General features: G+C 39.8%; 1 protein-coding gene across 2 annotated transcripts in view; it reads left to right on the top strand.

Moving 5' to 3' along the window:
- Nucleotides 1-360: 360 nt before the first annotated feature.
- LOC122971793 (melanopsin-A-like) overlaps nucleotides 361-24806 on the top strand; it is a 38268-nt gene continuing 13822 nt past the window's right edge. For both annotated transcript variants that reach the window (XM_044338538.1, XM_044338537.1), the window contains exons 1-5: nucleotides 361-617; nucleotides 12801-12937; nucleotides 13118-13251; nucleotides 20889-21092; nucleotides 23951-24122. In XM_044338538.1, coding sequence (XP_044194473.1) covers nucleotides 495-617; nucleotides 12801-12937; nucleotides 13118-13251; nucleotides 20889-21092; nucleotides 23951-24122 — 770 coding nt within the window. In that variant the 5' untranslated portion in view covers nucleotides 361-494. The remainder of the gene's footprint in view (nucleotides 618-12800; nucleotides 12938-13117; nucleotides 13252-20888; nucleotides 21093-23950; nucleotides 24123-24806) is intronic.

Here is a 24806-nt window from a genome sequence, read left to right as displayed (position 1 = left end):
TATAATATAATGCTAATAAGATAATAACAATGATCATATTAATAATTTAAAAGGCAGAGGTGCATTTTGTGTGTTGTTGAAGACATGATCTTGTTAAAATTACAACGTTGATTTATAAGTATTTTGTTAACCCTTTTACGACCATTTAGCATTAAACGTTGTTTCAACGTTATGTCAACGTTGAAACGACAACTGACATTATTTCAACCACATTTCAACGATGAAGGTCGGTCACGTGCCGGTTGGATACTGACACACTCTGAGGCATCCCTGGAGCAGGGATTGGACGAAAGACAGAGAGAGAGAGAGAGAGCAACTCTTTCCCACCCTTCCACAGCTGCTGTACTACCAGTGGCTCTGTCAGAGCGGGATATGAGAGGGCGGCGATGATGACTGGCCACTTGGACTCCTAGACCACCTTATCTTGATTCAACACCTCTACGGTCCATTTCTCTCTCACACAACCGCTTTTCATTAACTGCCGTGGACCCAGAATGGATTCTAGGCTGCTAATTGGACCGGGGATCCCCACACCGGACGCGACCACCCGGGCACCCTGGAACATCAGCTCCATCAGTCCGCACCGGCTCATGGAGCTGTCTCCAGTCGCCACAGCTGTAAGTATCCTGCTTCCTCTTTTATTTTGATTTTTTAAATGGTGGCTGGAGGGAATACCCCGCGGTGGGACTTTGGAGAGCTTCTGTGCGCCGCAGCGACGCGTAAACGCGCCAAGATCCGAGTGCAGAGCAGCCAAACGCAAATTCGCCAAACCCAGCAAAACAGCCAAAGAAACGACCGGGTGTTCCTTTTTACTCCACCAGATCATTCATGAAATTTGAGGAATAGAGTAGAGCAAGGTGTGAGCGAGCGAGATGTTAACTCAGTGAATGAATGAATCACATCATCCTCTGCTGCGCATCTGCGCTCCGTTCATTCAGCACCGGACTTGAATGAAGGCAGGAACAAGGCGCAACTCCCGTTATCTCTGGTGTTTCTTCTGCTTGTTGCAGTGCATGAAATGGTTGTTAAAAAGCTGCTGTGGGTGTTGGTATGTGTCAGGTCTGTGGTGAAAGTGCGTGTCTTTTTTTTGTTCTAGCATCTGTGTGGAAAAACGCCATCCATGTAGTTAATATTGCTCATAATTATTTTAATCTGCCTCCTGTCAGAACTTCTGTAACATTCCAGAGGACGTTTTGTGATATAGTTTTGTACTTTATGGCATTTATCTTTTTTAGTTCTATATTATTACGCCATAAATCCCATATAAGCCCTGTCAGAGGTGATTTTAACATTCTTTTATTTCAAAAAAATCATGCTAACTCTGACACATTATTGCTCCTGGAAAGTTCACAAAGTCAGGTTACCAGCATGAAGAATGTTTTCATTACTAAGTCTCATGGATGAATCAGACTCCATATCTCTGTCTCCGTCTCTATCTGAGAGTGGGATTAGTTTACACATTTAGCCTTGAGGAAAATCCTTTTATACAGATGTGTAGATCAAGTGTATCCACTGGTCTACAGTAAATCCTCTGTACTGTATGTAAAAAAAATGGCATAAAAAGAAAGTACGGTGCCTTAACTTTGCCCCAGGAGCCCAGACAGACATTATATGCTTTGAGAGAGAAACAGCTGATTGAAAGATACACTGAGAAACACATGGGTGCACTGCCACGGTAAATGTAGTTCAACAAGTGGGAATGGTTCAGTTTGGACTCTGACTTTGATGCTCAGACCTGCAGGCTTCAGTGACTGTAGTTTTTGTGGTCTTGTCTTCATGGTGGGAGTGCTGAGAAAGCTGATACTGAAGTGTTGCCTGGGGGCAGCTTCTACTGAAACAGATGGGATCTTCTACCGAGGAATAAGTGTGGTTTTCATTTAAAAACTCTCTAGGTTTTCTCTGTGTTTCTCTCTGGAGCTCCCTTTTCCTTTAACCACTGTTTGTTTCTTCCTCCCCCCTTAATCATCTATCTAATCTACGATCTCTGCACAATTATAAAAATATGGGTTTAATGAATCGATGCTTATCTTTGTAGGTGTGTATGCATGCACACACACTAGTTCGCAGGGGTGTGTCTGTTGAAAAAAATCATGCATGTGAGTGAGTGCTGATGTGTTTGTGTGTCTCTAAAAAGAGGTGGTGTGTGTGTGTGTCTGTGTGTGTCTGTGTGTGCATGCGGGTTGCCCTTTGAGTTCATGTCCTCTGATTGCTCTGCAGTTGATTAGAGTGTGTTAGCTGGCAAACAATGCCTCTGAAGTTGCTGAAAACCATTTATCTGTCAACTTATTGACAGGCTGATAAACGACCTGCTCGTAACTTGTGACTTGGGGTCCAAGTCAATCAGTTTGAGGCCATGTCCATTAGTTATGGCTAGGAGTGGAGCTTCCAGTGAGGCATAATCACAGATCCACTGTCTGCAGTAGCCCGTCATGCCTAAAAATTACATCAATTGATGTTTTGTCTTTGGTTTTGGAATTTTTAGGATAGTCTCCACTCTTTTAGGGCTCAGAGATTTGCCCTTCTCTAAGATCTCATGCCCAAGGAATGTCACTGTGGGGAATACAAACTGCAATTTAAATTGGCTAGACTTGTGATTTTGTTCTGCTAAATATTTCAGTAGTGTCACTGTGACAGTTTTGCATGGTTCATTTGGTAGGTGAACAGATCACTAGGTCATCTGTATAATATGTCAAAACACTACCTGCAGGTAAACTTGGACCCTCACGTCGTTCTTTTCTGAGTGGAAAAATAAGGTTTCTGACAAGTGAGTTAGAACATGGCACAATTACTCCCGCTGATAGCAAACTATTGAACATTGGTGTGATTCCATCAACGGCTTCAGTGGGTATTGTTGCTGACATGGTCGGTAAGTGCTTTTAGGATTCACTCAGAGGGGCAGCACCCCCTTCACTAGCCCTACATCATATTTACCATTAGCCCACAGACTCTTTGGTACATTTTTTTTAGTTCTTGTGAATTTATTGTAGGGCTGGGAAAACACAGATTTGAATTTGAGGTTTTAAATGTACAGATCTCACCTCAGTGAATGAACTCACAAATGGGCATCTGTATGTTTTTAGCAAGGGTGAATATTGCACTCTTTCTCCCTTGTTTGTCCATCTGACGAGTACTCAAATAGAGGAGATTTGGCCAGTGACACATGTGGGTGTGACCAGCAGACATGGAAGGATTTAGTGATCGCAGTGGTCATGTTAACGACAATGCATACATGTCATCATTCCAATAGAATATATTACTACTTAACAAATCACTTTCCTGTCCTTTCTTGAACCAACTCTTTTCAAAATCTGTCTCCCCCTTTTTCACTCCCCCTTTCTGTGCAATGTAGGTCAGCTGGTTTCATAAACATGTGGGAGTCAGACATCAGTGTGTTTGCTGTTGATAATAGTTCTGAGGCAATAGACCAGTTGATATCAGGTCCCATTGTTAGATGTACAGGGGCTGGCTTTGTCCCATTTGCACAAATTGACCTATGTTTGGTTGTTTCCTGGTTACCTTTATGCCCTCTTCAGTACAATACAGAATTAACCCAAGAGCACACATTAAATCTCTTGCCAATATATTTACTAGGCAGCATTTGGAAAACAATGTGTTTGAGCGTATCTCCATCACTTGTGGTGACTCTTAGAGGGGTAGTATATACTTCTTTCACTGCAGTGCCTGCTGCTCCTACAGTGTAAATATATCTACTGCTCTATTTAGGAGGAGTCAAACTCACCTTGTTTTATTATTGATACTGTTGCCTCAGAATCTACCAGAAATATGATATCTCTGTACCTGAGAACCTTGCCATTTTGAAATGCTTGTCATTTGAATGTGTTTGTCAGTTTTCTAAGTGTGTGAGTGTGTGGTGTGTAGGGGTGCGTTTACTAGAAATGTTGGCCTCCTCTGCCTCCACCGCCCGTCATGCCTCATCATCGTAGTACTGGTCCCCCTGTAGGTGGGTCACAGTCACCTTTCTGGGAGGTTGTCTGTCTATGCCTCTGTCAATGTCCTTTTGGACAGTCTCTGTCCCAATGATCTAGGCTTCCACAATTCCAGCAGCCTTCTTTGTTTCCGCCATGAGGCCCTCTGGAGTGTGCATGTCCTCTGCCTCGCCCTCGATCTCAGTCCCGTCCCCTCTTTGGCATTTTGATGGCCTGTGACTGGGCCATTTGGAGTCTCTCACTTAATTTTCTTTGTTTCAAGTGGCTCTTGCTGCTGCCGATATCTGGATTTTTCCAGCATGGATAGCATAGTCTCGTATTGTTCAATGATTTAGCGCGGGATAATCACATATTCCTGTCCCCCTTGGCTGCATATATCAGGGAGTTCGCTTGCCACGGAGGCCATTTCTTCGCATGTCCAACGGCGGTAGACATACATTATTTCTCCGCCGTCTTCTCTGGGGTTTGGAACCTCTATCATTTCTCCTCTTTCTATGCCTCTGGTGTGTTTGGAGGGGGGTTGTAGATTGTACCCGCTTTTGTTTGTTTTGACATCATTTCTTGGGCTGAGTCTGTAGAATATGAAGGAGGCTGAAGACTCCCATCGCTATTCGGTCCAGGTCATTTCAAACCCTGTCACACGGGCCCAGACGTGTGTCTGGTTGGCTTGCCTCTGGATGTGGTGACTGGTCTGGAAGCGGACCTGGTGCTGACGGACAGCTGGCATCGAGAGGAGGTCAAAGTCTTTCTGGAGAGAAAACTGGGGACATTGATTAGTTTCCCCTCTTTTTCCCCTTATTTTTGTGTTTTAGGTTGTCTTTCTTGTTTTTGTTGTCTGTCTCTATATTCTGCCTCATTTTTCCACAGAAAAAATGCTTTCCAATCCACCCTTACTTTCTTTTTCCCTTTTTTATGATTACATTCTTCAAGCCCTCTTTGTAATTTCTCAATTTGACTCAAACCGAAACTGCCATTTTCAGCAAACACACAGTGTTCAATTGACAACTGTAACTGCCTGCAAGTCTCTAGTCCATGTTTATCACTCATCATTTTCACACATCTTGATAACTTTAGGAACTTCTTTACTTTGACCTTTACCCATTTTATCGTGCACGACCCAAGCAATCTGACCCTTTGATTTCAGTTTGGGTTCTTAATCACTCAATCAGACATTCAATTTACATTATTCATTAATTCCTTTGTCAACGGGTCGTCACCGCTAACGGAATGATCAAGTTTCAAGATGTTTATTGTCACCCCGGTACAATCGTGTGAAATACATCGGCTGGGAGGCCAATATATATAAAAAGACATAAAATAAAATAACAAAATATAAATGTATATATATTTAAAATATATATATATATACATATATATAAAAAGACACAGGCACGAAAAGGTTGCATATACAATCATTGGTCAGAATGTTGCTCAGAGGTTAGATTGCATTTTTTGTGTGTGTGTCTGTGTGGTGTGCATGTGTAGGGGGGATAATGTTTGTGTGTGTGTGTGTGTGTGTGTGTGTGTGTGTTATTTATTTAGTAGTCTAATGGCCTGGGGAAAGAAAGTGTTCCTCAGTCTGCTGGTGCATAATTTGAGAGTCCTGTACCTCCTACCTGAGGGCATCAGGGAGAACAGGCTGTTGTGGATGCAATGGGTCCTCAATGTCTGTCTTTACCTCTCAGACATTTTTCATGGTCTTCAATACTGTAACCTCATTTAATTTTCAGATGCCGTGTCATTCAAACCGTTCTATAATTCTCACAGGCAGTCTCTTGTCATCAGAGTCATTTAGGAACCTTCCTCAGGGGAGGTAGACTTTCTGGCTTTTCACCAGCTGTGCACAGATTCAACCTGATGCCAGTCTCATTCCTTCAGGAGTGAGATTGGCATCCCAGATGAGCCCCCCCAAAATGTCATGGAAATTCACCTCTTGCACTTGACTTCAATGAAGAAAGAAACAGTTTCTCAATACGGTATTGGCACACTTTCTTAAATGCTCAGAGCATGGCTCACTCACACTTGATACAGACATACAAGCTGCTGCAGAGGAGTGAGCTACTCATTTATCTCTTTCACACCAACCTCTAGGAGTTGTTGTGACTACTCTATGTGTGGTTATACCCAAATAGATATGGCAGGATATGCTTCAGCATGAACAGATGTTCTTTGTTTCTCTTTCACACAGGAACATAATGTTCAGACACACAAACATGGTTTCCATAACTGTCACTAAGCATTCTTAACCTTTCAGAAGTTCACACAAGCATTTATACATATTCATACACACAAGCAGCTTGTTAAAATTTCACACATTCCATCATCTTGTAAGAGCAGGATTTACTTTTCACAAGTGAATACTTTAGGGCTGGGCAATAAATAAAACAACAAATCTCATGTGAAGAGCCAAAGCAACAATGGATTGATGTACTTACAAGTATTGTGTGTGTATCCAAAGCCTGATATCATATTCCTCTGAGCTGTAGACCTCTGTTGTTGTCATAAACTATTAAAAACATGTCAGTTAGCTACATCATTGGGGACTGAAAACATGATCGCTGTTATTAGTCTTTGGAGCAGTTTCTAAACAAACAAATGTGTCCAAACTCCTCAGGGCAAATGTCACCCAGTGCAACAGTGTGGCTCACTGATTTGTTTTTAATAGTTTTTGGACAGCAGAAGTCCACAGAAGATGTAGATATATCAGGTTTTGGATACACACACAATATTGATAAATAGGATCACCTCATTGTTGGTTTGGCTCTACATGTGAGATTTATAACAGTAAGACAATAAGAAAAAAAAAGCACTGGTTATATCTTTTAACAAAAAATCATTCCAATATTGATATGTCACAATATGGCAAATGTATGCACTAAGAAAGCAAATACATACATACATTCATAGGTGTCCAGACTGTGTGGTCACTAGAAATTAATGGCCACCCTCAAGCCTATCAGAATCCAGAATTCTCAGTGGCCATTGCACAATAATGAGTCATGCCTATAGCCCAGGTTATATGCAAGTGTAGCTTCATTTTCTGTTAATGCACAACCATTGAATCACATTGTTTCACAGCTATCTTTTATACCTGACACAGATTATAAAGACTTATTTCTAATGAATGAACACATTTCTTTGTGGTGTCATTATTTGGACTTTTTGAGTGAAGCCCCCTCAGCCACGTTTAGTCTATTAGTCTTGGCTACATGTTCTATGCGTGCACACAAACTTGTGTGTGTGTGTGCACATATAGTATGTTGCCAATAAGCAAAAGTCTTTTCATTTACATGTCTTTGTAAGTGTTTAAACATGCATACCCAAGTGTGCCTGGCTGTTTATCCTTGCATGTACAGGCATGTGTTTCTTTTCAGATTTAATTCCTACAATGGATGTTTAAATCTCACTCTGTCTGTCACTGCTCTTCTTGTCTTCCTAATCTTCGTCCTTCTCTCTCTCAATTTCTTTGAATTTAATTCGCTGTGCATTAGACAGTCACAAGACCATTTACATCCACATTACTTGCTCTCCACTGATGAAAAAAAACCAAAACAGAAATGCTGGCACCTTGGCTTCAGCACATGCTCACAGACATACAGTACAGATGTGTTGTGCCCATCTCAGAGAGACAGACACCCACCATTTCCAAATTTAAATCCCACACCAATATATGGACTTCCATGTCGTGTTGCCTTTGCTTGCTGCTCACTGTGCATCTCCTTCCTCCCTGCTGTGTGATCTGCATTAATCTGGCCCCGAGCAGCTTGAGCTGGGAAACAGACAACATGAGAGAAAGCAAGAAGGAGGAAAGGAGTGATTTCGGGAACAGAGGAACAGTTGTGAAGGGGGGAATTATTCAGGATTGGGAATCAGCAGCGATAGCAGAGAAGAGAGAGAGATCCAGCTGGGAGAGTGGCAGCCATGTGAAAAGGAGAAACCAGATTGGGGAGGAAACAAAGCAGGCAGGGAGGGAGACCTTGAGTGTGATCCATCACATCACTGATGACGGCGTCGGACCGGATCTAAGTGTGTTTACATTCCACACACACACACACACACCACATCTGCATACCACCTTCACTGCACTTGTCCCCTCTTTCGGTAACACATCCCCATGACCTTTTCACTCATTTGCTTACATAACCACTCCATCACTTTGTACGACACTATTCAAATGTCCTCCTCTCAGCAATGAGAGCTTGTGACTCTGCAGAAAAGTACGACCGCTGAAACAGATGTTGGACACTCAAGCACATGTGTGTAAGCAGACAGACACAGACGAACACACACACACGTGCATGCTTAAGTGCGGCTGCCAGGATTAATGAAAGAAGATGCGTGTGTTCCAGTTGAAAACTAAGAAAGATTTAGCTCAGTGGAAGTATTCTTGGTGAGTACATTTCTGTTTGTGTATGTGGGTGTGCATCTGCTTGAGGGAAATACAGTGAGAGACAAAAGAAAAAGGTTAATGCATGGGTGTGTGTGTCAAAATTTCTGAAATGAATTCTCAGATGGTGCTGTGTGCTCTGAGGTGCAGAATACTGCTGTCAAGTGAAAACCGCTGACAAAAAGTCAGCTTTTGGGGATCCACAAAAAATAACCTCGTTTTTTTAGCTTTATAAATATTTCAATGGTGCAGTGGTGGAATGTAACTAAGCACATTTATTCAAGTACTGTACTTAAGTAGCCTACAAATTTGAGGTACATGTACTTTACTTGAGTATTTCCATTTTATGCGACTTTATACTTCTACTGTACTGCACTTCTTGCTCAATTACATTTATTTGACAGCTTTAGTTAAATTAAATTATTTTACAGATTATGATTTCACATGAATGCATCAGTAGTAATAATCCAATAATATCAGATAATAGTACTTTTACTTTTGATACTAAATACATAATAATACCCACATACTTATATTTTCAATGCAGGACTTTTACTTGTAGGCTCTGTGCGGACATCCGCGTACCTGCAAATTTGTTGTGTCCACACTGTGTTCCTGTAGACGGCAATCTACTGCACATGTGTGGAATGCGTCCTCCATGTGGACCACAGAAGGTAGTATAAACACATCAACAAGGTGTCCGCAGCTGTCCATGTGCATGTCCACTCAGGAGTATAAATGAAGCTTTATGAGGTCAAGTTGTTCACGCATTCCCACAAATGGCTGTCTGCTCTGTAGCCTTTGTTGCTAAAGTTGTTCCATATGCTGTTCATGTTGTCAATTCACATATTTCAGATTGGATTCGGGCTCAAACACATTCAGCTGGATGCGAGAAGTTTCACTTTTGAGTCAGGAATGAGAAAAAGAAGCAAAATCCTACCACTACTGTTTGTTACGTAGCCTCCTGAGGTGCCAGAAGTCTTCCGAGATGCAGCTTCCAGGAGCTAACCAATCAGAAATAGAGTGGGCTAATCGGGAGAGGACCCTTAAAGAGACAGGAGCTAAAATGGCAGTTTCAGACAGAGGCTGAACTGAGGGACTACAATTAAGTGTCAGTATGAGATAAATAAGGAGTTTTTTTAACTGTAAATTAGGGGTGTGTCCGAATACAAATACGTTATTCGGCAAAGCACAAATAGTGTTTTGTTTTGTTTATTTACGAATATTTGTTTCATAAAAATATTTCAAAAATTATTTGTTCTCAGGAAGAAACAAAAAACATGTCAAATACCAGCGCACAGGTCGGTTACATCACTATCTCAATCTCTGTCCTCTGCTCCGCTGTTGTCTATTAGCAGGTCTCAACAAGGGGAGTCACTTCCACCTGCTACATGACGCACATTTCCTTATTTGGACATCACTCCCGGAGTTGGGAGTATTCCCCAGAGATAAAGCTGAGCTAATGACACACACAAGTGCTCCCAAGGGACTCTCCATAACCTGTTCTTCCCCTTCTCCTTTCCACAAAGTTAGGTTGTAAAAAATAGGTAATAAATGAAAAGTGCAAAGCAATAATCGCCTTTGAAGTTCTTCCCTACATGTTACATGGTGTGCTGTCTCTGTGTTATGGGTGTATAAATAAGTAGATGTCTGTCTGCACTGAGGCGATGAGTAAAGTTTTAGCTCAGTAGTAGGTGCAGTGGTCTATGACCACCTTCTTGAGGTAATTTATTCATGAACACTTATTGTAACACTTTAATTTTCTAAAATTAAAAAGGTAATAAAAACAAAACAGGATTTTCAAGCCTCTTTCCACTTTTATAACTCGAATATAAATACAAATACATATCATTTTGCTGCCGCAACAAATACAGATACAAATACAAATACTGGGCTCTCTGCACATCCCTACTGTAAATCATGTAAAGATATTCCAGTGGAGCCCCAAATATAAATATAGACCTGGAAATGTGTATGTTATGTCCTCTGAATACTTCCTCTACTAAGGTGGTAGAAAACTGCATGCACTCATAACTTGGATGCAGTGTTTTTATTTTATATTCTATTGATCAGTATTTTTCAGCACATGTTCATCAACATGAACATAGTCCACAAAAATTCACAATATGAATTTTAGTGTAAGCTGACAATAAAGTCGTATTGTATTGTATCATGTTGCAGAGAGGTCATTTATAGCCAACATAAATATGTCCACATTCTTTAAACTAGCAAATAGAAAGTAGAAGATCACAGATTAAACATTACAAAGTAGAAACACATCTGGATGAAGCAGTAAGTCTGCAAAAGGAAGTAAATGAGTTACACACAGTCATGTCAACCCTTCAACAAAGATAAAAACATGAAAATCTAAGTTAAATACTGTAGTTCTTTGTTCAAAATAGTTCATTGAGTAGGTCAGCATCACTCAGCTAGTACCACCGGTATTCCACTCAGAGTTTGATTTTCTTTCATGACATCATATAGTCCCTGTGGGTCTTTATGAGGAGTTATCACTGAGGCTGATCCATACTGATTAAATCTAATTTCCTCTGACTATAAACCCTGGGCTGGTAACCATTTGTGTGTGTGTGTGTGTGTGTGTGTGTGTGTGTATGTGAGTTTATGGTGCTGTATATCACACAATGTGGAAAATACAAGGTCTCTATGTGCAAAGTTCAACAGGAGTTAACAATCAGGAAGAGACCCACAAGGCATCTTTGGGCTCCTTGTTGGGTCTGCAAAGTGACTTAAAAGAGTTAGAATATAAAAACATTTAATGAATTGTAAATAGGCTCCCTTTCCTTGAAAAAGGCAACAATTTTTAGCACCTTTTCTGAAGTCATTTCAAGATGTATGAAATAAGATTTTTATAACATCATTGTGCAAAATAAGTTATTATGGCAAAAAACAAATAAGAATGTCGTATTTGCAGGAGGTGAAAAAATACTCATACACATATATTTTTGATTCCACCACATTCATCTGAATGATGTACAAACTACTTTACATGCAAAATATATTAATTTGCAGTTATGATGAATTGTTGCAGATATTTCCATCTGAAAACATACTCAGTACTTTTTTGCCATTGTGGTATCATTATACCTTTATTCACTGTGAATGTAAATATAACTTAAGATCTAAATATACCTTCTATGACCTCTTTATATCTCTGCTCCTTAGCCATTTTACTTGTTCTGTTGTGTAAATGTGGCCTTTCAAACCCCATCATTTACATATAGTGTAAGCTTATGTAAATTGTGCCAGGAGCCTTATAAGGTTTTTTTTGTTGCTGTGTCCGGTTGACCAGTAGTGGCTTTACGTTTTCACACAAAGAGGAATGAGATGGAGGTAAAATGCAAAGCGCCAGTCTTGGCATTTCTTGTCTTCCATACAGACACCATGAGACACACCAACACCAACCTCCATTAAAAGCAACTAGTTGCCTTATATACCCACCCGGCTGCAGGTATTTAGGCAGACAAGACCACAACCATAGGAAATAATAAATATTTACATGACACCATACAAAAATAGTATGTAATAAAATAGTAATAAAAATATTTACCTACTGCTTAATGTTTCTTTTTTTACACAGGCAGGACGGCCAGTCCCTCTGTGCTTCCTCAACCCCCTCTGCTTCTTCCACAGCAAAGAAAGTTACCAAATGTTTGACTAAATACATAAAAAAATCTGTTCTTTGTCAATCATCCCCACATAAATCCTTATGAAGTATTTAAGGTAATGGAAACCCTGGCCTCCATTACATGCTGACAGGTCGATAGAAGTTAATCTCTTCATGACCTTCAGAAAAGAAACAGTTACTGGAGCACAGACACTTTTATGTTCTCTCTCATCTTTTGAAATAGGATCAACTGTTTAAAGTGGGTACTTACTTACTGTAGGCTGCATGAAGCTACCTAATGGTCTTTTTAAACCTCATAATAACACGCCAAACCAATTATTATTACCCTAATTATTAAACTGAAAATACCATAAAATTGCCTGTATTATTTGAATGGAATCTATTTGTGCATGGTGTTATGTGATTGATGGTAGTATCTCTTACTTTATAGGCTTTATCTCACACTGGCTGACTGACTGAAGTACAGTTTTAATATGTATGAACCAAAGAATAGCCCCATGTTGAATTAGTATAGTCTAGTACAGTTTTATGGGTTTAAATGTTAATAACAGACCTGTTTATGCCAAAAAACATATAGAACTGAAACACAGAATAAATATTTTTTTTAATGTGAAAATATCTCCTTCTCTTTCCAAAGCCTGTGAATTTTTCAATACCATTCTGGCAATAAGCTATCAAATTTACCTGACAGCAGTGATCATGAGACATACGGTGAAATCGGCATTGTTTTTGGATTACATCGCTATCCCATCATGATTTGATATCAGGATTTCTTGATTCATGTTAACCCATCCCTTCTTGTTTTTTTTTCTGTTGCTAGGGTTCCTTGGTTCCAAGCCACCCATTTCCAACGGTAGACGTCCCAGACCATGCTCACTACACCATTGGTGTTGTCATCTTGGCTGTGGGCATCACAGGCCTTCTGGGAAACTTCCTGGTCATGTACGCTTTCTGCAGGTACTTTTTTTTTTACACTTCAGCTTCAGATTATAAGTGAGCTTCCCTCAGAGAACTTGTTCAATGCCAAGTATTTGTGTGTATCTGTGATATTAATATATGTGATGATGATGTTCAATTATTCATGGTCCAACATTAATGACAATATTTCAACAGCTGTTTGTGTGTGTGTGTGTGCAGGAGCCGGAGCTTGCGGACACCATCCAACATTTTCATCATTAATCTTGCAATCACAGATTTCCTCATGTGTCTCACCCAGACACCGATCTTCTTCATCACCAGCATGCACAAGCGATGGATCTTTGGAAAGAAAGGTAACACAAGCAAATGCACTGTGTCAGATTTTAACTTTATTACATAACATTTTCCACTTTTATTATATTTAAAATCGCAGCGCAGAGTACCTGATACAACAACCAGAACACAGCCTTGGGAAGCAATTCACAAGTAAACAAACATACTGTACATATGTAAACTCTTTTACTTGTGCATGCGCAAACACACATCATTAACATTTACGCACACAATTCCACAGGGACCTGTATTGTTTCCATACCCTTTTGAGTGTGACCTACAGTTCGATTAAGATTCAATACATGCAGACAAACGAACACATACACACACACACACACCAACCTGCTATCCTCTATCATCCTTTTGTGACACAGTGGAAAAACAAGCACCAAACGTTTACCTCTGCATTATCCAAATTCCATCAATCAAGATTCAAGATTTAGTTTATTGTCATCTCCTTGTGTACTTGCATACATATAAAAATGAAATGTTGTTCCTCCCAGCCAACAGCAGCGCAACAACAAAAGAAAGTATAAAGATATACATCTAAAAATCCCCTTAAAAAAATGATAAAAGCATATAAATCCCAAGAGAAAGAAAAACAAAAAAAGAACAGTTAGCTGTACGGTGCTTTAAAGTGCAGTTAGAGAGAAAGTGCATGTTTCAGTTTGATGTTGACAACTGGTACATGTCAACAAGTGACCAGTACTGATGGAGGAGTTAGAGGGTAGGTCGGGGGGGGGGGGGGGGGGGGGGGGGGGGGGGTTGGCATGGTCATGGGGGTGTCACAGTCTGTTGATGATCTTGACTGCTTGCGGGTAAAAGCTGTTTAGCATTCTGCTGGATTTGGCATAGATGCTCCTGTACTTCTTCCCAGACGGCACGAGGGAGAATACATGTGAGTAGGGTAATGGGGATCCTTGATGATGCTGAAGGCTCTGTGAACACAATGTTGATGGTAAATCTCCAACAGGAAGGGGAGAGAGGCACCAATGATCTTGCTAGCTGTCTTCACTATCCTGTTCAAATGATGTTGTTCTAATGCTTTGCAGTTACCGAACCAGGAAGTAAGGCCCTAGGCAAGAATGCATGCAGGCATAGGCCTAGATTTTGGGGGGACGCAAGGGATACAGGGTATACATCCCAATCAATATTTAGAACATATGCATTCAAAAATCAGTGTTTTACCAATGGGGGACACGGCTTTTGTCTTCAATTGCACAAGCAGTCCCCAATCAACTGGGCTTAAATCTGAAAGTGACTTAAGTCTCTCTCTCTCACACACACACACAGACACACACACAAACACACACACACATAGTTTATTTACATCACTTTTGGGGCATTACATAGATTTGAGGACATTACATTTATTTCTTGGAGAATTACCCCAACCCTAACCATAACCACTGACCCAAAAATCAGCTTTTCCCCAATTGAGGACACAGTTTTTGTCCCCACTTGGACAAGCTGTCCCCATTTAACTGGCCTTTAGTCTGGAATGTGTCTCTGAAAGTAGGATAAGTCAGACCACACACACACACACACACACACACAGTGCTGTGATCTCAGTCAGTAGCAGCACAGAGTCTCCTCCTCTCCTCTGGCGCTTTGTGCATGCCTGCAAGTTGATAACTATCGAGGAGCCAGAAGGGAAAAGAAGGAGGAAAAGCCAAGTAAGTTGTGAGTTGTGATGGTAGCTAATGAGCCACTAAGTAATGTTTTTCGAGTTTACTTTTAGAGGGGTTCTTTGCTAGTTTACTTACCAATCATAAGGTAAAGTTACCTGCCCTTAAAAGCTTGCTAGTTAGCTATAATAGCACCAGACAAGCTAATCCAGCATTAGTTGCACAGCAGCTGTCTGAAGACAGTTAAAAGAACAGCAGCATGTGATTTGTTAACATTTGAATTTGATCAATTGGAATTTCCATATAGCTTATAAATTCATACGACAGTGTTAAATTATTGATGTTTTCAACATGAACGTGAGACATTTTGGTGCAATCTGAGATTATAAAATGCTTTTAGGCTATTAAGGTAAGTTTGTGAGTTAGGTCTACAAGTATGGAATGTATTTATTCAGTTCAGTCTGACCACAAGCAATGATGAAACAATAGTCACCTCATTGTAGTTGTTTGTTGGGTCATTCATAATTCCTTCCTTCAGGATACCACAGGAGGCAGGGAGAGTGCAGCTGAAGCGAATGAAGCAATTAACAGAATTCTCTCTCTCTCATTTGATTCGTGCATGGGTTACATTAAACTACTCAGGGATAAAATGACCATATGAATAATGGAAATTTAAATCTTGCTGAAATGTGATGCCTTTACATAAATAAAGACATTTCAACCATAAATGGATGCAGAAAAGGCACAAATTAGTGCTTATAAATTCACCAGAATGCATGGAATGAAATGTTTGACATTCAAAATTTCCTGGGGGAGGACTCCCAGACCCCCCGCTTAATGTGCCCCCCCCCCCACCGCCACCCCATGTTCAAACAAAACCTACGCCCATGCATGTCAGTGGCGTGTTTTACATGAGTGCATCTGGATGAATATGTGTACTCTGATGCATATCATACAGGAGCGTGCAACCTACTGGGAACAGAAATAGAGAGGCGGTAAGAGAGACTCAACACTCCATTGATTAAACACTGATAGTTAGAGCGCTGTGTTTTCCTTCAGGAGTTGTCCTGACCTTGATGAAGAAAGCCAATCGCTGTCAGATCTGCAGCTCAACTCTCAGTGGCGGTGACTGCTACTCAGCAAGTACTCGGTTTTTTTTTTTTCTCTAACCACCGCCAACCCCCCAACCACCTAGAAAACCGTCTTTTGTTTTTTTTTTCTTCCTGCCTATTCTTCTCAAGAGACAGAGGAGGATATAGATAATAAGAGAGGTCAAGGATAAAGGGGGTAAATGGAAATCACAAAGAGCCTTGACGGGTATTTATTTGTGTTTACCCGTCTTATTTTAGTCAAATTCATGGAAGTCTAAATTGCCAATGCATCCTTTAATGATAGTAGCAGTGTGGCTATAAGGATGGGAATGTCAGTAGGTTAGTTGGATGGTACAGAATGAAATACTTGGTACAAGACATTTATTCTCCCCAGAAGATCAATCCTCATGACTCTGGTAATTACTTAAGTACCACCAACCAGACACATTTTTAATTTACACATTTTGAACACTTACAGTATAGTCCCAATGAAATGGCAGTTAGAGCATCCTTAGCTTCTGTAATGTGACATATTTCAGAGTGAATGCGAGCAGGGTATAATTTTGTGAGGCATTTGATACGATCACTCAAAAATTATAGAGGCTGCAGGAAAGGGAATCACAGCAATTTGAAGTGGGATAACAACCACTTTACAGTTGTAAAGAATTGTTCACCTTCACCAACATCTCTGTAACCTACGTCGTTAGTTCAGGAACTGGGGGCCTTGGAAATTAAAGTTACTACAAGGAACTTTTAGCTGTTTATGAAACAGTCTCATGATGCCTCTATACGGCCTACATAAGCAAACGAGACCATCAGCGAGAAGATCGGCTATTTCTTTGTAGTTTTTCTAAAATTAGACTATTTTACGATTTACTGCACACAGACCAGAAGAGCCTATGTTTACATTACATGTAGCATTGTAGCGTGAGGGAGTGCAAAGACGTTGTAGGATGAGGGGAGGACAGGGGGAGGACATTTCTCTCATTTCATAACGATAAAAGTAAAGTTAAACTCCAGCCGGCAGAGTTAGTCAGCTTCGTGACTCATTTTAAAAAATGAGAAAAAGAGAGAGAGAGCACAAGCGAGCTGAGAATCAAAGAAATAAAACACAGCGGTTACATTCTAAAGCACAAATAAACATGCTCACACCTCCATACAACCCTGCAGGAAGGTGCCACCTTACATGTTACCCAGGTGTATAAACAAAGTTTACTTTGTTTCACCATAATCATATTACAATTATTAATCTCACATAGCCACAAATAGATGCATTACTTCATTGCTATGTATCCTGCAAACAGCTGTGTTTAAAAAAGAAGAAGCATCTTTCTTTCACTCGCTTCCAAAACAAATGCACACTCTAGCCAAGATCTTTACAACATGAAGCGGTAGTGCTCATGGGAAATGCAGTCTTCATTCCAGGAAAACACTACCTGTTATCCACAGGGGCCAATAAAATCAACAAAAACTGAAAGTTCCTTCTAATAATTTTAAATAAGCCACAACCATGCTCTTTTGGGCTTTCCTTGAAAGGAAAGGAGTTTTGAATTTAATATTCAAAATGCTACATTTTAAACATTAGCAGGTAATGCTAACTGTGAGCATGTTCAAATCATGGATGTATTGAGAGAGCTGAATATGGCTCTGCTACTCAGCCTTGCTACCAATTTTCCCCAGTGGCCACTGACAATAGTGCAAAAGCATTTTCCCCGTAGACCAAGAGACATCTGTAAAACTGCTGACAGGACACTTTGAGCAGCAAACAAGGTCAATTATTACTCTGTGTTATGAATTTTTAATCCATAAAGGTTTTATATTTGTAAAACTGTGTGAAGAAACTCAATGTCAGCTCAATATAAAGTCTATAGGCTGAGAAACTTTTTTGGGCTTATGCATCAAGTGAGCTATTTTCATTTGAGTGAATAGGCACCATCTTTTAGTCCAGTATCCAATTCCTATAATACATCCATGATTTAAATGCAAACACCATTATGATAACAGGCAAATACTTTGTCAGGCAAATCTGACAAAGTAGAGTTGAGCCTGAGAGTCCTACAATGGCCACTAATTTTGATTTAAGCAACAACATGGCGTTTCCTCTCCTTTCCTGTCAAGTATAATCTCAAGTTATATTTTCTTTTGTCATCAACGAGGACCATTGATTGGCGTCACCTGATTGCAGGACCTTATTAACTGACCTCTCCATTTCTGAGATGTTTTACATCCTTGTTATCTTGACTTGACCACATTGCAGTTACGACAAAATGCCGCAGGACTTAATTGTGCTTCTCCAGAGAACATATGCGGCTCCTTGGGAGCCAATCTGGATTTCATTAGTTTCACTAACTTAACAAGGGCTGTCAAACACACACAGACGGTCAGGTCGACGGACATTCAGGCGTTTTGATAAACATTTAATTGGCTGAGTGGTATTTGTTTGAGTTTCTTCACACAGGCAGCACACACTCCAGATTTTGTCTTGTGCTTGGATGTGACTTGGCGTTGTGATTACATGATATATGACAGGTCGGTGGTAATCACACACTCAGGGCCTGAAGGGACAGCAGCTGATAAAGTGATGATTGACTGTTTGCATTTTGTCTGTGTGTGTGTGTGTGTGAGAGTGAGTGTATAGGCTTGCACATATATCTACAAGTGTGCATAAAAGTGTGTATCAGATTTCATCATACATTATGGATACATTTGGTGTAATCTATGGAGAACAGCCCCTTGAATTGTGGAACGAAAAGAGACATGTTAGCGGTCTTGTCAACAAAGCCTCTCAATGAAACCACGCAGAGTAAGTCAGCATGTAACAAGTATGTTATATTAAATATTTAAACACTAATATGCTGTTTGTACATTCCACATTTTCTCTAACTCTCTTCCTGTTTTCCCCATTCATCTATCTTTTATCTTGCTGCTACTTTCCTTCGACTGACACCCTGACTCATCCTTCATCTTGGGCTCTCCCCATTCTCATCCTCACTCTCCCTTCCTTTCCCCTCCACTTCCTTTCTATTCTTTATTCCATGTGTTTACATTCCCTCTAGTGTATCTCTCCTGTTTTCTCTTCTTTCTTTAATTCAATTCAAATGTGCTTGGTTGCAATAAAATACTAAATTACCTGTTGTGACAGCAGAATATATAATTAGAAACAGATTTTTGTTGTTAGCGTTGACATTAACAGGCTTTAAAAATGTCTCACAAGTCTCAAAATAACCTTGGCTTATATCTCGGAGGTCTGAACTTGTTGTGTACACATGTTAAATATATAATAAGTTGCAATGTAATAAGAGTGCTGTGAAGAAATCACACCTGAACACAAGATAGCGTGAAAAATGAGTCACTTTGTCTTTTATTTATCCCTAGAACAGCAAAATGTGAAACTTCTACTTCTTCTTTGCTAACAGGTTCACATTATATGGACGTTACTGTATGTACCAGACTTTTATTTGATCATGTCAACATTTAAGGGGCTAATTACAACTGGGAATCAATTTTTTTCAACAGCTGCAATACATCAGACTTGACATTTCTTATATCCTAAAATCAATTATACATGTCTCACCAGCTCATCCAACATGCTAATGTAACACTTAGCATTATTTTAGCATGTTAGCATTTAAATACAACCAAGGGTGACAGGAAATTTAGACTGGATTAAAAATCAGGCAATTATAATGTCATTAGGACTCATTGTCAGCGAACAAACATGTCTGCAAGGAAGGTAACCCAGCTAACATTTGATGAGATTGCAACAAGACTAGACCAACTGGCCCAAAATATGGACTATATCCAACTCATCAGCATTGCCAACCCTTGAGCTATGTTGCTAGCATGGCTAAAATGTTTGTGGTGCATTCAGGAGCATTCAAAGTAAAAGCCTGTGGTTGTGAAAACATAAACTTATTTCTAGTGTTACGACCCCGAGGTTGTATGAACATTTCTCTATGTATTTGTGTACATACTGTAATCCCCTCTGTGCCTGTGTTGTGGGTCTCTCTCTCTCTCGCTCTCTCTGGTGATCCTGCTGTGGTGCCTGTGTGTGATGGGCTGCAGGTGAGCTCGGCTGATTGTCCTATTGAATGGTTGTGACTGTGTGAGTGTTTAGGTTATCCAGGGAGTTGATTGGTTCCAGTTTAAAGGCCGGCTTCCCCCAGTTCCTGCGGGCTCTCCTCTCTCTACTTCCAACCAGCCTGCCAGCCAACATGTCTCTGTATAAAATGTTGTGCATAGATTTGCCAAATTGATGTAAATAGCCTAGGTTTTGGTAGGGGTGGGTAGCATTTTTGTTTAATCCTTTTTTTCCTCCATTTTTGTTCCTTTTTGTTTGAGTAGGTAATTTTAGGTTGCCCAGCTTTAGTTCCCTTTTGTTTATTGTTTTGCTGTTTTCCTGAAGCTAAACGATTTTAAAATAAACATTTAAAGAGCTGCAAATCCTCTGTTGCTGGTGGTTCATGAGAGCTGGGAAGGGGGGAGTCTCATCTTTCATGTTGCACCAGGGTTCCCCCTAGGCCGGGTCATAACACTAGACTTCTGTTAATGTGACTGTATCATCCACTCTTCAGGTCTATTCAGCTATCACACAACACTTTCAACTGTAATGTAGCTTCATTGGAGTCAGTCCAATTAAATCAACTGTTTGTGGCTTTTTGGATAGCTAGGTCAGCATACAGATTTGTCAAAGAGAGAAATGCAAATATTACAGTACATGTAACTATTAGCCATTACAGGCCACATAAAATAAACAACAGCATAAATGCAACAAATGTTCTCTAGCTAGTATGATATTAGCACATGCATTGGACAAAACTGAATTAAACTACAGTATTTTACATGACTATTGTACAAGAGCTGCTGGATTACTGGGCAAACATATTTATCCTTCCTCTCTACTGCTTCTTCAGCCTATCATTACCTCTCCTCCTCCAGGTTGTGAGTTGTATGCCTTCTGTGGAGCCCTGTTTGGTATCTGCAGTATGATGACACTGATGGTGATTGCGGTGGACCGGTACGTGGTGATAACTAGGCCTCTGGCTTCCCTGGGTGCGATGTCTCGCAGGAAAGCCCTTAGCATCGTGGCTGCTGCCTGGGTCTACTCTATGGGCTGGAGCCTGCCGCCCTTCTTTGGCTGGAGTGAGTACAACTACACTGAGAGACCTGGAAGTTGAGTCATTATTGATCAGCGAGATTCCTCTGAGGGATTTAGTTTCTTGAGCTCTGCCTTAGTACTTCTCTCTCTCTGTTTTCATTTGTGTCAGTATGTCACATTCCTGCTAGTATGGCAAACAGATCTGACTATGCCTTTTGTCAACATGCCAATTACATTTAATATAAATCCATTACAAGATGACAGACTAGAGTTTTTACCTGTAGCTGACATTACAACAACCCAACAATATTTGTTGAGGCTGTGGAGTCTTGCTCTATTTTTCCTTTGTTGTATGTGCTCCCAAACAGAACTGTGTATTCAGCATGTTTTAGGTTAGTTTTCTACTTCTTCAACTGTCACACAGAACTAAACCTGCACGCTAAGCTGTTGAACCAAATAACAGGAAACAGTTTGTTCTCAAAGTTCAGACATTTTGTCCGTCCAGATGGGACTTTAAATCATTGGACAACCAATGAGCACGACACAACACAGCAGGCATTGAGACTGTAATTGATACTAGGGTAGAAGGAGAAAAATCACACACATATGCACTTAATTGTTTGTTTGCAAGTTTCTGGAGATTGCAACAATGAAGGGAAAATACAGCTGAGTGTCAACTACCTAAAATGAATCAGTGTTATGTCTGTGTAGAAAGAGAACAGGAAGGCCATGTGGATCTCTACAGGTAACTGGTGTCTTTGATGAAGCTGAATTCCCAATAAACAAAAGTCCTATTCTGAAGATGTGAATAAAACCAATTTAAAACTGACCCTGAGATTCCAAACATGTCATACATACAGTAAATGGGCTCTACAATCTCAGTAGACCTCAGTGCATATAGTACAATACTGCATAAGGATACCTGAGATATTTGTGAAAGTACATATACAAGTAATGCGACACTATTGTATGTGAGTTCCCTGCATATGATCTGTAAGGTTTATTTTCAAAATGTGTGGATTATCATGATTTCCTTGTGATAAATATTTAGCCACTGGATAGGCTATTTTTATATAATATATTGCATTCTTATGCACAGCCAGTTATACCATGAGATCTTCTTTCATCGGAGTATCCCTTTGAGTTATATTTCTAATGTTGACACTGGAGTTAAGATGTTAAAGGCAACATGTCCATTTATTCAGTCACAAACTACATATGTAGTTGGACACATATACAGTTCTGGTAACTTTTATGGCAGTTGTAACACTCTGTTTCAGGGATTGTTTTTCACTAAAACATCTCTTGGGGTTTGGAGCCCCCACTGCCACAACAACTTAACACAACATGTAATAAAAATGACGTATGGCTTCCTTCCGTGTCTGGAGAACAGGAGAAAAAGTGTTTTTGTAGGACTGCTGTTGTTTGATTTTTAGAAAATATTATGTGTGCATGTGTGGTTAATTGCGTTAGACATGTAAGTGGAGACACATTACTAGGGTATCTTTATGTGCGTGTGTGTAGATTTTCTTTGTGGATTTTATGTTAAATGAAGGATGGTGTCCCATATAGAAAGAGCCTGTGGTGTGCATACAAAACACTAGAAGAGTCTCCACAGTAGAAACAATTGGAGAGAGCTGCTTCCTCTGATGGATTTTGCAGTTGGGCCACTCGGTCTCACAGTTGGTACAAGTGAATACTGCATAAATCTGTGTAATACAGTTTGAATCAGAAAAATAAAACAACTGTTGGTGTTCATTAGCAATGCAATGACATGGCTCCAGTAATGTTGGTTGGTCCAACACTTCAAAGTTCAAAGTGAAATATCTTGACAACTATTGGATATATTTTGAATTGCTGATTTTTCAAATTATTTTGCAGACAAAAATGCCAAAGATTGATTACATTACTTTTTAAGTTAACTGAATATTTTTGTACTGTTATTTGGACAAAATAAGGCAGTTGTCTAATGTTTGATAGACCAAACAGTTAATTGATCAATCAAGAGATTAGAATCAGAAACACGTATATTACCAAGTAGGTTTTCACATAAAGGGAATTTGCCTTAGTGATGTGGTGCATAACAATCAAAAAATAGAATGCAAGAGAAAATACAGCTACCACAAAAGACAGGTGATCATAAATAATGTAAATACAATTTTAGAATAAAAAAATAATTAAAAACATTATCAATTAAAATGATAAAAGTTATGTCTAATTGTGTTTCATTTTAACATTTTGAAAAGAAACTTTCAAGAAACAATTAAGCAATTACAATACACATATTTGCTTTCTTGATGAAGGTTAAATGAAAGGATCATGCTAATGACAATTGATGATGATTGATGTTGTACAGGGTCAGGCCAGCTTTGTTAACATGTCTCCAGTCTTAATGCTAAGCTAAGCTAACAGCTTTCCTAGCTTTAACTTCATATTTAGCATACAAATATGAGAGTGGTATCAAACTTCTCAGCTAGTTCTCAGCAAGAACTCAAATATATAACAGAAGTATTTTTTTCAGAATATCTATTCCTTTAAATAGTAATTTTAGCCATATTGAGATGCAAATCAGGGAAGTAGGAAGGTATGGAGAAAATTAACACAAGCCATAAGTAAACAGTAGTGTGTAGAATCTGCAATACACCAACATGATAAAGCCTGAAAAACTAGACTGTAATATCTGCTGCAGTATGAAATTCAACTCTGCCTACTGGTTATTGTAAGGACTGCACTTGGAGGGCAGTTACAAGGATATGTGTTCAGATTACAGACACAAGTAGTTCAAGGCTTTCAGATTGTGAAGAAGCAGTAAGATATACAATACAGAAACTGACAGATAAATAGGAATTGTTAGACTTAATGGTGTTGAAGCAACCACTAAAGTGTGCGTGTTCTTTCACAGGCGCCTATGTCCCAGAGGGTCTGATGACGTCTTGTTCCTGGGACTACATGACATTCACGCCTTCTGTCCGCTCTTACACAATGCTGCTCTTTACCTTTGTCTTCTTCATTCCTCTCTCCATCATCATCTTCTGCTACTGCTGCATCTTCAGAGCCATCCGACACACAACACGGTGAGTACGTCCACACATATTGTTTATGTTTAGTCATGCTCCTACTGTCCTCTTCCATTAAGTCTCCTGTGACCCAACAACACACTAAACAACACACACTCCCACGTGCATCGATAAAGACATGGGTGTTCGAGACTGTGCGGTGTGTGTGTTGATACTGATGTCTTGTTGATTAACGACGTGTCTGGGTATTGCTATCGATTTCCACTGATGTCTCGCTCAACCTGAACACTAATGCTGCCTGTGCGGATGACGCTGACAATGTAGGTGATTAGGACATTATGTGCAAGAACACACAATCACCATGAATGTCTAAGTCAGTTAATGTAGCTATCAAAATAAATTAACTGGAAAGAAAAATAGAAGCCTTCCTGAGAAAATGATCTTGAAATGGCCAAATGTAGTTAAAATGACCAATTAATATTGAAACAAAAGCAAACTAGAAAATGCATTTCTGGTGGGAAATGCAAATGAATGCTGACACTTTTTAAGATCTTGTAGCGCCACCTACAGGTGAAATTTTATCAAATGCTACAGACTTGTTCAGCATCCCCATCTGTACAACTTTGCTGAATTTGGTTACCATGGAATATTATATTTAAGAGATACGGCAGTTAATAAGTAGTATGGCAGTGTTTCATTTATGGCCACATGGTGGGGCTATTGGTGCCATGTTTCAATATA

Source organism: Thunnus albacares, chromosome 20, assembly GCF_914725855.1.
Source record: "Thunnus albacares chromosome 20, fThuAlb1.1, whole genome shotgun sequence".
Lineage (NCBI taxonomy): Eukaryota > Metazoa > Chordata > Actinopteri > Scombriformes > Scombridae > Thunnus > Thunnus albacares.
Note: the sequence above shows the minus strand (reverse complement) of the source record. Positions and strands in the feature narration are given on the sequence as shown.